At 30.8% G+C, this 15,666-nt stretch overlaps 1 protein-coding gene across 1 annotated transcript in view; it reads left to right on the top strand.

Annotated features, from left to right (window-relative positions):
• Window positions 1–188: 188 nt before the first annotated feature.
• LOC124366083 (protein melted) overlaps window positions 189–15,666 on the top strand; it is a 58,924-nt gene continuing 43,446 nt past the window's right edge. Inside the window, exons 1-6 of the mRNA XM_046822314.1 lie at window positions 189–406; window positions 6,117–6,231; window positions 10,646–10,806; window positions 11,391–11,535; window positions 14,716–14,890; window positions 15,311–15,474. Coding sequence (XP_046678270.1) covers window positions 6,184–6,231; window positions 10,646–10,806; window positions 11,391–11,535; window positions 14,716–14,890; window positions 15,311–15,474 — 693 coding nt within the window. The 5' untranslated portion in view covers window positions 189–406; window positions 6,117–6,183. The remainder of the gene's footprint in view (window positions 407–6,116; window positions 6,232–10,645; window positions 10,807–11,390; window positions 11,536–14,715; window positions 14,891–15,310; window positions 15,475–15,666) is intronic.

The raw sequence follows: 15,666 nt of genomic DNA, 5'->3' as shown, positions 1-15,666 counted from the left end.
TGATATTATTTACTAACGGTTATTATTTGCTTAGACGTTTTTAGAACCCACATCTTAAATACTTACACAATTTTAAGCGATAAATGGTAAAATCAATGATTCTAGATTTAGATAACCTACCCACTATAGTTTGTAGATTATTCGGATGCCTATGCCTTTGACTGTGAATTCAATGCTCAGTGATCCAATCCGCAAGAGAAAATTGTTTTAACTCTTTGCCAGGCGCCAGCAGGTGAGGAGAGGAGAAACAGAAAGAGAAAGTTCAAGTTGACAGTCCAAAAGAAATCTACCAAGTTGGGAGAGATTCCATCCATAGTGCTTTATGTGGCAGTTTGGAATGTGGACATATGATGGAAAATGAGTTGTTATTATAGGATGTTTATCGTAACATACTGTAAGCTTTAATGTAAGTAAACTACCTCGACATTGTAAATATTAAATCAAAGTTTCTTTGCTATAGAGTTACCTTAAGGAACATTATTTTTGCCGTAAGATTTATTGTTTCTTTACCATTAATAGTATCAATTTTCAGTTAAAAAACTAAATAATTTATTGTCAATGAAAAGGTACTGATTCAACAGTGTTAATTTAATTATTTAAAATAATGTAGCCTGCTTGGCATAGATGTGTTATTAGAAGTTAGGGCCCTAGATTGTTATTAACCTGGCTGAAAATAGTCTTGTGTTATAATATTGAATGGACAACTTTCTGCAAATAATGATAATTAGGTAATATATCAATTAAAATTCTTTGATCATTTTAATGTATTACAAAGTAAAGTTTTAAATAATATTTGACTGCTACAAAAACAAAATAAGCTAAAAATAGGCTAGAAGATTAAACAAATCAAAATATGAAGCAAACCATTGAAGTAATTAATCATCTGCCTCTGATTTAGCCTACTATTTGTTTATCTGAGATATGTTGGTAGGTAGGTATATATTATACATAGATAAGAGTAAATTTATTCTTACCTCATATGCAATAGTTCAGCGTTAACATTAGTATGAATTTAGGTAATTTCTTTTCCACCAGATGTGCTGGGTGCCACTAAAGCCCACACTGATGGCCGTGGGCATTTTTGATTAGCACTTTTCTATGTCAAATCGTGCAACATAATCTGAGCATACAAAATTAGTGATCAGAAATGTCTTTGGTCATCAGTGCGGAATTCGGTAGGCCTGCAGTATAATAAGGGTTCACCACAACAATCGAGTCATCTATATTTATGATTATCAATATTCATAAATATCAAATTCGAAATGAAACCAACTCGTGTGTGTTTTAGATAATGTTATGATTATCTAAAACTTCTGAATCCAAAATTTCTATCCAAATTTCATTATAGGTATAGTTTGCCTGTTTTTATATATTAAAAAGTAATAATTAATTGATGATTAAATAACTATCTAGGCTATGTATATTTATAAAATTAACTTACCAGAACAGTGTAACATTTAGTTAGTTTTTATTATATTGAAGGACAGACGTATCTTTACACCTTGTTTCACAAATAACATAATATGTGTGTTGCCATTGTATTTGCGGCCATTACTCTTATCATACCCTTAATTTTACTTTGATTGAATTAATTTGCAACAACAATTTTGAACCGAATTATGTTATAGGCTTTTAAAATTGTATTTTAGTAAAGGTATATTTTTAGATGTAAAAAATATAGGTATTTAAGATTAGAGAAAATAATAATACTAGTCATACTTTTACAACCATACAAAACAACAAACCTCTACAAAATGATACCCAATCTACAATGGTATTTCTGCACGTACTAATGCCGTCAAAACTACTTTCATTTATTAGAAAGTCATAGTTGATTTAGATCCAACTAAAGTAGTACATTATTATTTATAAATTACATTCATTAAGCCAAATGTTAGAGAGTTAAAAAAGTCTTCTAAAGTGCGTTTTTTGTAACGTTGTGTTTATTTTGATGTAGCCTATTTTGCAACAAAACACTATTTGATTTCCACCTTTAATTCTAGTTTTGGTACTTTGGGATTATACCGACCACACCCAGACATGAATCGTTATTTAACATTTTGCTTCTACTGATTACTAGATTAGCGTAGAAGACTATTTCGTCAGTATAAAACAGGAATTGTCTTATCGCAAACCCCTCCCCATCCTCAGACAGAGGTCAAAGTCGAGCGTCTAGTAGATAACGTGATTGCAGAGCCTCGCCGCCCGTTCAGCTGGTGCATCGCTTTGTTGTACTTTCGTGTTTTACCTCTACATTTCTCCAAACACAAAAATTTAACAAAAACAAACATTTACCAAACTAAACTCTTTATTAAAAAAACACTCAAAACTTGTTTTTATTCTTGATCACATTCCGCCACCCAAAATGCGAGTGCCTCCGGCCATCAGCGCGGGCTTCGACAGCACCTTCGGTGCTGCCCCGCGCTGATGTCGACGAAAGAAAAACATCCCTCGAGATAGTACCTATCAGTAAAATATCAAATTCTAGAGGGGCTAATCAGAAATATAAATTGAATTGAAATGGAAAGGCAATTATGTACCGTGCAAATCACGTGATGCCGCGCGGCCTGCCGTAATCAGGATTCTCGAGAAAGATAAGATAACAGCGACAACAATACCGATCACAATACCTGGAAATGCTTGTAAGTTTGTAATTTTGTAATTGAAGAGTTGTTTTTTCGTTCTATCATGTTTGTTTCTATAAATTTCTATTTTTGTGTTCTTCATACTGGTGTGGTCGGTATAATCCCAAAGTACCCTAGTTTTCATCTCCTACTACAAACTAGACTCTTTGGATTTTGAAGAGGAAGATCAATGATATCTTTGTAGCCATTTGAAACATTCTTTAATATGTTTAAAAATACAGTTTGACACAAAAAGCGCATGTTCATCATCATTGTTTTTGTTTACTACTAAAATGATTTTACACAAAGTTTCGTTTGAACAAATGAAAACAATCGAATTTCTCCAAAAACTAGTCATATAGTAAGATTTGATAAACATGTTCATGTACTGTGAGTTTCGAATAAGTATAATCTATAATTTTAATTAGTAATCATATAAGTATTCTGTAAATGAAATTATCGTTATTTCTCTAATACCGAATTTCACTGAAATTCTGTGAATCTACCAAGTTAATAAGAATTTGTTGACAGGCCCATTGGCTTCCCTAGAGGTGTTGGTACATTTCAGTATTCTTAACACTAACACGTTTAACCCTAGAAATGTAATCCCATTTAGTGTCGATCACGCAAAATCCAAAGTGTGATTGACACCAAAACTTTTACTGGTGAAAGCACTGTTACCAGTCGAAGATCTTAAAATTATACATAAATCAAAACCCTAATAGTTGTTTTAATGTTAAGTGATCTTTTACTTCTGTTTTTAGTTGCCAATATGTGTAGTTTTTCCGAGATTCTTGTTTATAAAACAATAATTTTTTCTTTGTTCAGAAGTATTATTGTAATTGTGCAAAGTTTTGTTATTTACTATAATACTTCAGAATTGGTGATACTTGTAGATTGAATTCATGAAATTCTAATGGAACCTGACCTGATTGATTTTGTTGAATTTGAAGTAGAAGTTGTCAGATGTTTTCTTTTTGTTAATTTTGAGGTACCATAAAATGTGAAAAAAGAATATTACAAGTCATCACTCCTATATTGGTAACTAAAAATATTACTTCATTCACATTTATTGAATAAATTTAATAAAACAAGTAATGACTAATATGATCATCTTGATTTTGCAAATAAACAAAGCGTTATGCATCATGGTAAAATTCATAATATTAATAGTTTCAGTTATTGAATAGATATGTGTTCCAGTATCAGCCTTTTAATAGTATGGATACGTTATTGACTTATGTAATGTTTGTTGCTTAATTTCAGTTCATTCACATATTTTCCAACAATGAGCAATCAGTTTTATTGTCTATAGAAATGAAGGAACAATATGTGTAACACCTGGATCAATCTTGTCATTGCATTTTGAATAGATACTTTTCTATTCAAAAGTACCTTAAGCAAAGTATTCTTACCAGAATTCTAATTCATTTTGTCGAGATCGGACTTGTTCAGCAATTATATTTCTTGAAGACCTGAAGTATGTGTTCTATTTCTGAATTAGTTAAGTTTTATGCTTATATTTCATATTAAGTACAATATTTTTAATTTGCCGCTGTATGTATGTACCGGGAGATGATGTAAGTAACAATGCACAATACTTTGTCTAAAGTTAACTAATTATTGATGATGAATGCTATGAAAGGATGATAGGAATTTTATCGACATTTATCAATATTAACCCTGTGTAGTTGGCATTGAACTTAAATGATTGCCTTCTCAGATCGCCAGATCACAAGGCTGGCTGTTCTCTATATCAGGTCAGTGATTTATGACCATATCCTGTCCCTCAATTTGGCAGACCACATCTAGTGGCCCTCGCTGTTTTGCCGTTCAATTCATAGGCTATTATGTGTGGCTCACTGTATTGCACAGTTGTAAGATTCAATCCTTATCCAGTTGTGACTGGAAAGTTCTGCAATCTCCCAGCCAAATAAGTTACTAAATTAATATTTCTCTATTTGCAGCGTATACCATAGAAAACATCTTTCAGAATTGCTTTTTATCCGAGTTGCAGTGTCACTGTAGCTGCTACAGTATATCCTATCAATTTATTAAAATATACTAGTGAATTTGGTGGACATGAAGCTCAAAATATGGAAAAAACGTTTATATTCTGTTGATAATAAAGACCTACTTGTGATATTGTATTTTTAACCTGCAAATTCAAATATTTTAAAAACAGATCAACCTATAACTTAAATTACATATTATTTGGTTAGTTTAAAAACAAATAATAAATAACCAGAGAATTTAACTCAACCTACACAATGATTGGAGTCTGCTTAAGATCTTTGGATAGCTGTGAACAACAATGTAAAAATGTTTCATGAAGAACCATGAGACAGTTTTTTTAAGAAAATTTACTAAATGTGACAATACTACAACTTAGGTCATAGGCTTACAAGACCAGTTTCACATATAAACATTAAAGTCTTCTGGTTTACACCTTGTTGAAACATTGCTTACGCAATTTTAAATACTTGAAACATTTCATCCTCACTTTGGAGAACCATCTTCAGTCCACAGATGGTAAACCAAAACACCCGTCAAGTGTACATGGTTCTCCACGAGGCTGAAATATTTCAAGAATTGATTGTGTAACCAATATTTTGATTCATTGTGAACCGAAAAGTGTTTATATTAATTTACAATTTTTTATGTTGGGAAAACTATTTCAATCTGTAGGGAGGTTTTGAGGATTAATCCCACCACAAAATTATATTTTACCATATGAATATTTCCACTTAAATATGAATTAAACCATTAAAAATCTAAAAATATGCTAGCCTACCACACACATGTATATATTTGTATTTTCTTTTACTTATAAATATTATTTATACAATCTTAACCCCAAAATTTTCCATCCCCTGAAATAAATTCCTGGGTCACTTCTGCTTGGTTACGTTGAAATGGTGACATGATTCTCTATAAATAAATTTTAAACGTACATGTTATAGCAAATATCCAGAGTTCTTTCTATAATATTGAAAGTATTTTATGTGTGATAGTTAAAATGTTACATACGTTACACATATTTAAGTCTAGTTTTTATTTCTGCATAATAAGACTATTGGATTGCATTCTGTTAGTAAATATTGTCTTTAATTTACTGAGTATAAATCTAACTTAGAAGAGGTATGATTACAGGTAGCTTATATTTTGTGTTGATTACCTCCTGTTACGGCCGTGAATGGTTTTCTCAAATCGTGATGTAAAACAAGGAAAAAGAATATGTAAAACAGCCATGTGAAAGAGCAGATGCTATGTGTGGCATCCAACTTAATAATGTACTGTAATATTTCCATTTGTCATAACACAGAGTATTCTCATTCTTATCAAAAAAAGTTTAGCATCCTCTTAGATTTTTATTACAAAATATGTTTATAGTTTCAATAGAATTCAAATTTACTGGATGTTCTGATTATTGTCAAAACATATTTTTCAATTTCTGTTTAAAAATTAAATTCTGGTTTTGTTTGTTTACAGGAGCAGGTAGAGTCAAGGGCTAACAACTAATGTTACACCGTCCAAGAAGTAAATAAAACGACCAGACATGCATGAACTGTTCACTCAAGTGCTCAGCAAGAAGGATCTGTCCAAGGTTCGCTATAATAGACACATAAATTAATTTAAATGTGTTCCGTATACATATTTACTACAAATTAGTAAAAGATTTTGGTGTAAGAAAAGAAAATGTATGTCATTCCTACTCTGGATGAATAATAATGTTGGTATAAGTGGATGTAAAGTTAGTGTTAAGGTAGTGTAATCGGTTTGAGTAAGTTTTTAAACTAAAGAGTTACAGTTCTTAATATAACCTTTCTGAATACAGAAAACATTTTCGATCACTCCACGAAAAATTATAGATATCCAAAGTAAGAAACTTGGACAATCTTGTTACCAAACCCATATAAAAACAACTGAAGATAAGAATCTGATTTTTGCACAGTATAAAGAAGATGACTGGTGAGAAAGACAAGGTTTTTCAAGACTTATGAATAAGAAAAAGGCATTTTTTATGAAGTGTAATTTGAGAAAATTATTTGGTTTTTTAATAAAATACTACATTTGGAAATTAAAAAGAAATACTATATAATTCAGATCACAAGGGTGGCTGTTCTCTGTTAATATGTTCTGGAGTTTTCTCTCCTGTAATATTTTGTATATTTATACATACTGTATAAAATCCCTATCCTTATGTTAAACCATTTTCTTTGGGCGTGATTTTAGGATGGCCTTAAAATGGCAACAATTCCTTGTGGAACAACAAAATCTCTGTGTATTTTTCTGGAAAGATACCTTAAATGGTTGTGACTAAAAATCTCAAACTAAATTAACCTAGCCGACCCCAATTGTGCTACCTTAATATCTGTCTTTCATTAGGGTCTAAAACTGATTTTCTAAAATTATTTCATTATTCTCCTCCTCCCATTTTTATAAAAAGTACATATTTATATTGTTATGGTTCTTTCCCAGCAATAGAAGAGGTTCTCTGTGTATGATAAGTATCTTTACCCTCCAAAAAAAGAACATCAGAGGTATAGTTTTTGTATGCATGGTGATAAAAGTAAGAAACATATATAGATGTTTACCTTACATTACATTTTGTTCCAACAGTATAAAATTATTTTGTTATGAGTCTGTTTTTCTATTAATCTATCAGGGAGATCTTACTAATGTTGAAATTATTACCCAATAACTTAGCTGATTAAATGAAATGCCTGTATGATTCAATTAGGGGAAATGATTTCCAACAAATTATTTATGGATGTCAGTTATTATCCCTTGATAAAGCCTCTACACTGCGTATTAAATGCCTTCATAAACTATAGGACAAAATAAGCTTTGGCTGAATATATTCCCTACGCTATTTCACAAAATTGCGTGGAAGGTGTTCATTCCATTATAATGATGACACAAATTAATGTCATGTTGTAATAAAAATTATGCTAGATATTCTAACACTGTAATATTTATTGTATTGTTTTGTTATTCTAAGAACTGTGTAATTAACTTAAATGTGGTACTATATCTTGTCAGAATGCATTTGGAACTGTTTTGACAAGGCATAGTACCATATTTTAATAAACATCAAGTAATCTTTCTAAGATTGTGTAGTTGTTCTGGGACGGTACTCAACATTTAACATTATTGTGGATTGTGGAATGTAAAACTATTAGTTTCGTTAATGTTTGCTTTGAAACATTTGAGATTTTGATATCAAGAGTACCAACTTTGGTTTGAAGATCCAAAGCAAGAGCTCAAATCTCATTTCGCAATGGTGACTTGTCAGGAAAATTCTGTGTTGGAGATAAATTGTACATTTGACAATCCAAAAAGATTTAAGAGTGGAGTAATCAATTTTGAGTTTGGAAAATATTTTTTAATGTTAAACTTGTTGCCCTTGGAAAACTTCTCTAGATACTGAAAAGGTAGAAAAAATCTTTTTACTCCTCAAGAAATTATTATAGGCATTTAAAGTGGGAAATTTAGGCTTTTTTCTAATAATTTTGCCTAAATAAAATTGGCTGAAAATAAATCTCTTCCGGCTCAATCGTTGGCAAAGTCAATATGTCAAACTGAGAATGCATTATTTTTTGGATATTTAATTTGGACAATACTAATACTGATGGGACTCTCCATGTTGCCATGTTAATATAATCGTAACACTTTTAACCCTCCAACTGTTAATCGACAAAATTTTGTCGGTCATTGCCGCTTCTGTAGTGTTAACCGACAAAATTTTGTCAGTCAAACATTCCCTCGTATAATTACTTTTTACAATATACTCCGGCAACGCATCGATTTAATTCATGCACCATTGGATTCGGGAAGAAAAATGCTAGGGGACAGATAAGTTTTATTCCTCTTTGTATTATGGTTATGACATACCAAGCTTGTTATTTTGAATGTAAAAGAAAACACGACGCGGTTTGTTGGGACCGCCATGTTGCCGCTTCCATTCAGTATCACTTTCGTGCCGAGCTGTGGATATTTATAAGTTTTAATAGTTTTAGTGTCGTATTTAATGTGTAGTGTGTTGTTGGATGTCGTAGTAGTGTAAAATATATATTTGAGAAATTATCGGCTCTGTGTAGGCTATGGCAAACTGACTTGGCTAAAATTCATTTCACATAGTTTGTTATTGTTTTCACTTACTAAACGTTATTTATAGCACTCTTTTATCTCTGAAGTAACTATTTGGTTTTGGTAAATAGATATTTTTCACAATAAAATATATATTTCCTGTAATTTCTTTGGTTATATATAAAAACTGTTTGGGTTATTCTATAATTTTTCTATATATTTACTTATATTTATAGTTTTATAAAACTACATAATATTTCCTATTACTTATAAACCATAAATTTATAAATTTTGATATAGTACAAGCTTTAGAAACCATTTTATATTTTGCTGAATGAAAATTTTTTCGCAAAAGTTTTGAATAATGGCAAAATGTACCTTTTTTACGTTTCAAAAAATAATGTATGGAAATTATTTCATTAGTACTGTACGTTCTATTTTATTCTAAGTAAGAAAATATGCAATATAACATGTATTCATAGATAAATTTATTAGCAAAACTTGTTTTACGTACCAAAGTCTTACGTGTACACCCGATTTTCAGAATTTATGCACATCGCTGCTTTTTGTTCTATATATAGCTTTATGATGCTTTCATAAATGTGTATAATGTTTATGTTTTTCTGAAACTAGATAAAATTTGACACAGAATGGCTATCTCACTTTTAAATATATCTCACTATAACTTCATTTGCTAGGTATGGTCCCCCCCAAATTTAAGAAATATTTTTCGTAAATTTTATATTTGATTAAAAAAAGTGTTTATTAAAAAATTTTATATGGTTAATTTTACAATATAGTGTAATTTTACGTGTAATCCTGAACACAAAAATATATACTTTTATTTATTGTTTCTATTCTATATTTTTAATAATTTTTTTAAAAAAACCTTGTGCGAAGCTCCAAAACAGCCCGACACTACAGGATGAAATGGCCGCCAGTTCTAGGGTCAAACATTTAGAAACTCCACAATCATGAAACCTTATAAATAAAATTTGTTATAAATTTCTATGTAAAAATTAATCTGAATTAGTTGCAATTAATCCAAAATAATGTGTGTAAACACATTCTCTTATAATGGTTGAATTGTATACTTTTATAACTTTAAACGGCCACCATTTTAAAACTGTAAATGTTATTAAAAAATAAGTAAGAATAAATGTTTCTTGAAATTGTTTGATAATTTAAAAAATTTCTGATTTTGATTTATGTTATGAAAAGCCTGAGATGTAAATGTTTGCTCAGTGAGTGGCTTCCATATTGAAATGTTTTATTGGTTAAGACTGTCTAAAGAACTCATCCAAACTATGCTTTATATACTAGTTGCCTTTTCATTAAGTTAAGGCAACAAACTTTAAAAATATACATGAAATCTACCTAAAATGTGAATTTTTTATAGTAAAATCAGAAGTTGTAACTTCAGGGAGTAACATGATTGACTTATGCCTTAAGGGATTTTTAGGTATAATTTAAGAAAATGGTGTGTTTTAATTCTTACCTTATTAAACTAATTTTTTAAATATTAATAAATAGAGACACTCCCTGAAGCTATGGCTCATGTACATTCTTTAGAAATTTTATTTTTTAATTTTCAGCTGTTTTCAATTGTGTCTAGTTAAAAATTGCATAAATTTCAAACTTTAATGCCTGTAATTTCACAAAATAGGCTTCCTACTTTTTTGTATTAAGGAAAGTTACCTTAGTAATGTGATTTGAACATGATAAAATATTTTCCTTACCCAAAATTGATTGCACTACTAAATTTAAGTAACTGCTTAATTCAACACTTTTTAAACATTAACACAATACTTATGTACTTTACAAAATATTGTTTCTTGGTTGACTTTGACTGGTACCTTCACTTCAACAAACTCATAAAGTTCTACCGGTTACTTTAATTTGTTTAAACGTACATGTCAATGTTTAAGGCTGGAGATCTGTTTTCCCTCTCTGACCAAGCCATTGTAAATGACCTGACAGAAGTCATCAACGCCATTGCAGAGATTACAAGTCTTCCAGATTACGTAAACAATAACAATGACCAAAGCGTTGTGGAAATATGCATAACAAAAGTTACATCCGCGATCAGGTAAGTTAAATTTGTTGTTCTTTCTTTAATACAATATTTTTTAAGTATAGCGTATAATTTTTATGTAACTTTTGTCCAAAAAAAATTTGAGTGTTGATATGACTTAAAGATTATTACCTGAACTATCTTATTTCTGACAAGTAGAAATGCCATAACAAATGTTCCATATGTACACAGCCATGTATAATTAGTTCCTGTCTAACTAGTGCAGTAAATTTATTGTAAAATTAAAAGTAATATTAGAGTGATCAATATGCAATGTTGAAGAGTTACAATGTCTTGGCAGTAGCCTATGTTTGATTTATTCAGTAAAATAGGAGATATTGGCATAGATTATCATTTAAGAATATGAAATTCTCTTTCTTTAGGTGTGATGTTTATGAAACAGAAGATTCTGCTTTGCAATAGCTAGATGTCACGGTTGGGATTAACCAGGCACTTTCAAAATGGATTGGGATAAAACTGATTTTAGGGAATGTTTTTATAACAAGGCATTAATAATAATGAGTTCATTGTAAAATGTGTCAAAACTGTATAATGTTTTGTTTGAAAATCTAAAAACTAACCTTCTGTTACTTTTTTAGAGAAACAGGATCGATTGAGCAGCATGCCGATGCTTTGGTAGCTCTCCTGGAGTCCTGCCTGAACTACAACCTCAAACCCTCTGCCAAGGATGAGGATCCTCCACACGCCAAGATATCCTCAGATATAATCTCTTGCATATTTCTGGTAGGTCAGATAAATTTAATTTACTAATCTATAATCATTTGGTCTCGGACACTGTCTGCCAAAGAGCTTTGTAATCATATTAGTTAGGTATAATACAAAAAACTCATAAATGGTCAGTTGGTTGACTTATTGCTGCTATCAGACAAATATCTTTCGGTTTGGAGAGTCATAACCTTAAATATTCCAATGTTCCATGTATTGTTCCCCTTGAGATCTCATTAGATAAATCATTTGCTTCCTATTTTCAGTTATTAGACAACTCAGATTTCATTATCCAACCACGTTCTGAGCTTAGATTGACCAAGCACAAGCAGTTTTATTTTAACCAAGCGTTCACATAGTTTTTTTTTTAGAATACACCATTTTGGTTTTTAATATATACTATAATTTTACAATAATATACCATAATAATTTTAATGCCATATTATAAAAAACAGTCTTGAGAATTAATAGTGTTTGTAAGAAAGGAGTTTGTAGCCTCTTTTTGTATGCAGATGATACAACTGCTCTAATTAAACAAAAAAATTGTAAGTGACCTTAAACGTGATGCCAGAGATGTCATTAATAGACTTGACAAAATTGTACTTAGTCATGGTGTGATGTTAAAATCTAGAGAAAACAACAATATTGTGCTTTAAATAAAAAAATAACAACTTTGACAAAGAATGTAGTAACATACAAGTGGTTAAATTTTTAGGTATACATCTCAACAGTTAATTGGAGTTTTTCTAACCCTATCAGTGTATTAAAAAAAGTCTATTCAACTATATATGCCTTGCGTGTATTAGTTAGTTACATCATTGGAAGTTTGTACTGCCTTGTATTATGCCCATGTATACTCATTGCTGAGTTAGTTATGAAATTAATAATTACTTTGTAGGATAATGGCTCAGGTGTACTAAAGCTCCTTATAAATCCAAATTTCAATTATTAGAATTATAGAATTGGAAGAACTCCATATAAACCTATATTTAAAAAATTACCATTCTTACTTTGTCTTTTATGTATATTTTGGAAATGTTAAATTTTGTACATGAAAATCCTGAAAAATATAAGGTATTAATCATAGATTGATATCTTTGATTAATACCTACAATAATACTACAATAATATTCATCAGCCATGTAAAAAAAATGACTCTGCAACATGTCTTGATGATATTGTTAATAAAGCATATTGTCTATTGTCTACTGCCCATATAAGGAACATCCATTTTCTAAATTTACTAAGAAATTTAAAGAATTCATTTGTCAAAATGAACTATAATACAAAGGAATTTTTTGAAAATAGTATTTAATAAATATAAAGCATTATAAAATTATTATTATTGATAAAACTTTTGATAATAATTTAAAATTTAATGTTCAGTTAAAAATTTAGGGGCTCAATAAATGTTATTTTAATTACTTTTAATCATTGACTGTGTACCAGTTGGTAATTAAATTGTAATAACTAAAACATTGTGCATTGTTGTGTTTTTGTTACATTTAAAATACAGGATGTACCCGAAAATGAGGGTCACAGTTATGAATTTCAAAAATTTCAAATATTAAGGTATGTTTGTTGGCATATACTTTTAAAGGTTGTTGAATGCTGAACAATTTGGTACAAACATTTTGAAAATATCTTGTCTTGTCCAAATGGCAGGGATTTTTGGGAATCTTTTTGAGTTTTTCCTTTTTTACTATGGTACTTTTATATTTAAATATGTGAGTTTAAATTTTTTTGTATTGGAGAACGTGTAAGTTAAACTTTTGAATGTTATGTCATATGACCGATTTTGCAAATGTTCTTTGAGCAATTGTTCTTTGTCTATTTAATTTATTTAAATTTATCAATCAGTTAAAAGAAAAATATCATTATAATTGTCAGTAATTGTTGTGATTAATACTTTTCATTAATGCAGACTGATTAATGTCATCCATGTTAAAATTATTCTTACTAATAATTTACTTGGTTAGATAACCATTTTAATATATCATGAAGTATTATTTTCTTATCTTGTTTGATTTCCAAGCAAACATATGATTCATTATATTACTATTGTTTACCATGTTCAAAAAGTAGACTGAGCTTAATGCACCGTAGTTAACTCTGAATTGTATTTTGTAATAAACCAATCAATATCAAGATATAGATGTTGAAATTACGCTATCAAAATTAATGCATAAAACTGAAACACTCACTCTGGACCAGTTACTCTTTAGTAATGTTTAGATTTTGGATATCCGTAGCCGGCCTTTTGTTTTAATCTTTGTAAGTCATGAAACATCATAAAATCATTATTTTATATGATAACGTTTCCTTATCATGTTGTAGTATAAAACATCTACGTCTTTTTCACATTGTAAATGCTCCCATTTAAAAGCAAGTCAAGAGTGATGCATATGGTTATGCAATCGCTGATAGTGGAGTGTTGAAATTGGCATTGGCGCTGCAATTGAAAATCCCGCCAGTTGTGAAGTGTGATCTGTGATAAGGTTTTTGTTGGTGAAAAATCACAAACCAATTGAAATTTATTGCCAGATTTGTGATGTGTACGGTTAAGGAATAATGAGTGAAAGCCGAGTGATGCAGTGGTGCCTTGATTTTAAAAATTGATGAACCAGTTTTCACGATGAGCATCGCAGTGGTAGGGGCCCTTCTTCTTCAATGGGGCGTCCTATTGCCATTCACATGCCTCAAGGGCCTTTTGCACACCCCGGAAGCACACCATGAGGCCGACCAGTCTATGGTTTCATTTCAACAAACCATCTAAAACAACCGATCAGGTCCTCTTGGAGAAATTCGCCACCAAACTACCAAAGATGGCGTACCGCTTCCTTGCTATTGCAGGACAGTTGATTAGCAGGTGTTCAGCAGTTTCTTCCTGCTTGTCACACATTCTACAGTGCGGGTTCTCCTGAAGGGTACCGACTCTGTGAAGATGCTTCCTCAGGTGACTATGTCCCCTAATCAAACCCATAACCCGAGAAGACACCGATCTACTTAGTGAGAGAAGGTCAGACGCCACCCTAGGCAATTTTGTATCAACAAACAATGACAGAAAAAATCCTTACATTCACAACCCTTCCATCGTCAAAAGTAAACTTTAAAAGAAGGATGCAATGGATACTTCTTCATTATTTTGCTTTATTGGGTGAAAAAATGTAGCTAACCAAATCATGTAATCATGTTCAGAATTACAACAAGAAAGAAGTGATGAAGAGAGCTCTACCGGTTGCGGTTAAGTTTTTACACAAGGGCAACCGGGAGTTGTCTCGCAACATGGCTCCCTACTTGTCCTTGGCGGCGATAGACAACGCAGATCTGCTGTCCAAGCACATTCAGCTCATCATCGATTCCATCATATCTGGTATGTTTGTTTACTTATCCAATTTTTGTTTCATATATAGTTAAGTATTTGTAAGTAGATCCTTTTAAACTATACAGGTTAATCCAATGTATTAGTAGGCATGATCCTATGATATTTGGCTATCCTGAATAAAGACAGGGAATATTACATTCTATTTTATTAACTATCCGGGTAGGGTATAAACAATAATGACTCATATATATATTTTTTTTCAGAACAAAGATTTTTATGAGATCTACATAAAAGATGTAGAGGAATTACAAAAAAACAATGCTATATATTTTCCTGTTGTTTATTCACCATCACTCCATAATTATAGATTGGGAATGCTTGCAAGAACAATTTGCCTGTGTTTCAGAAAAATTAATTAATTGAATATAAATTACATTGCAAGAATAATCAATGAACTGGATGTTCCAGGTAATTACCCGCTGTGTAGAGTTTTGCCGCAGATCTATGCAGTAGCCAAAGAGCCAATACATGACCATGCAATGGCGTTGGTGTCACTGTTACCTCAGTGTGATCTGTCCGACAAGTTGGCACTACTGCAGCTCTTCGCACATATTGCTGATAACAAACCTTCTGTGAGTTGGTATTGTTTACCTTTAACAAATCTCTGGCAAACTGTTGTGAAACAGTTCTGTTCTGTTGCAGTCATTATGATTTTAAACTGATAAATTGCTATTGAAGATCTAAATTAGTTAAATTTTCAGTACTTGTTTTCGTCATTTCTTGGATATTGTTCAATTCTCATGTCATTGGTTTCCTTTTGATAG

The sequence above is a fragment of the Homalodisca vitripennis genome, chromosome 7, assembly GCF_021130785.1.
Source record: "Homalodisca vitripennis isolate AUS2020 chromosome 7, UT_GWSS_2.1, whole genome shotgun sequence".
Classification (NCBI taxonomy): domain Eukaryota; kingdom Metazoa; phylum Arthropoda; class Insecta; order Hemiptera; family Cicadellidae; genus Homalodisca; species Homalodisca vitripennis.
This window is presented reverse-complemented; position numbering and strand designations above follow the sequence as displayed.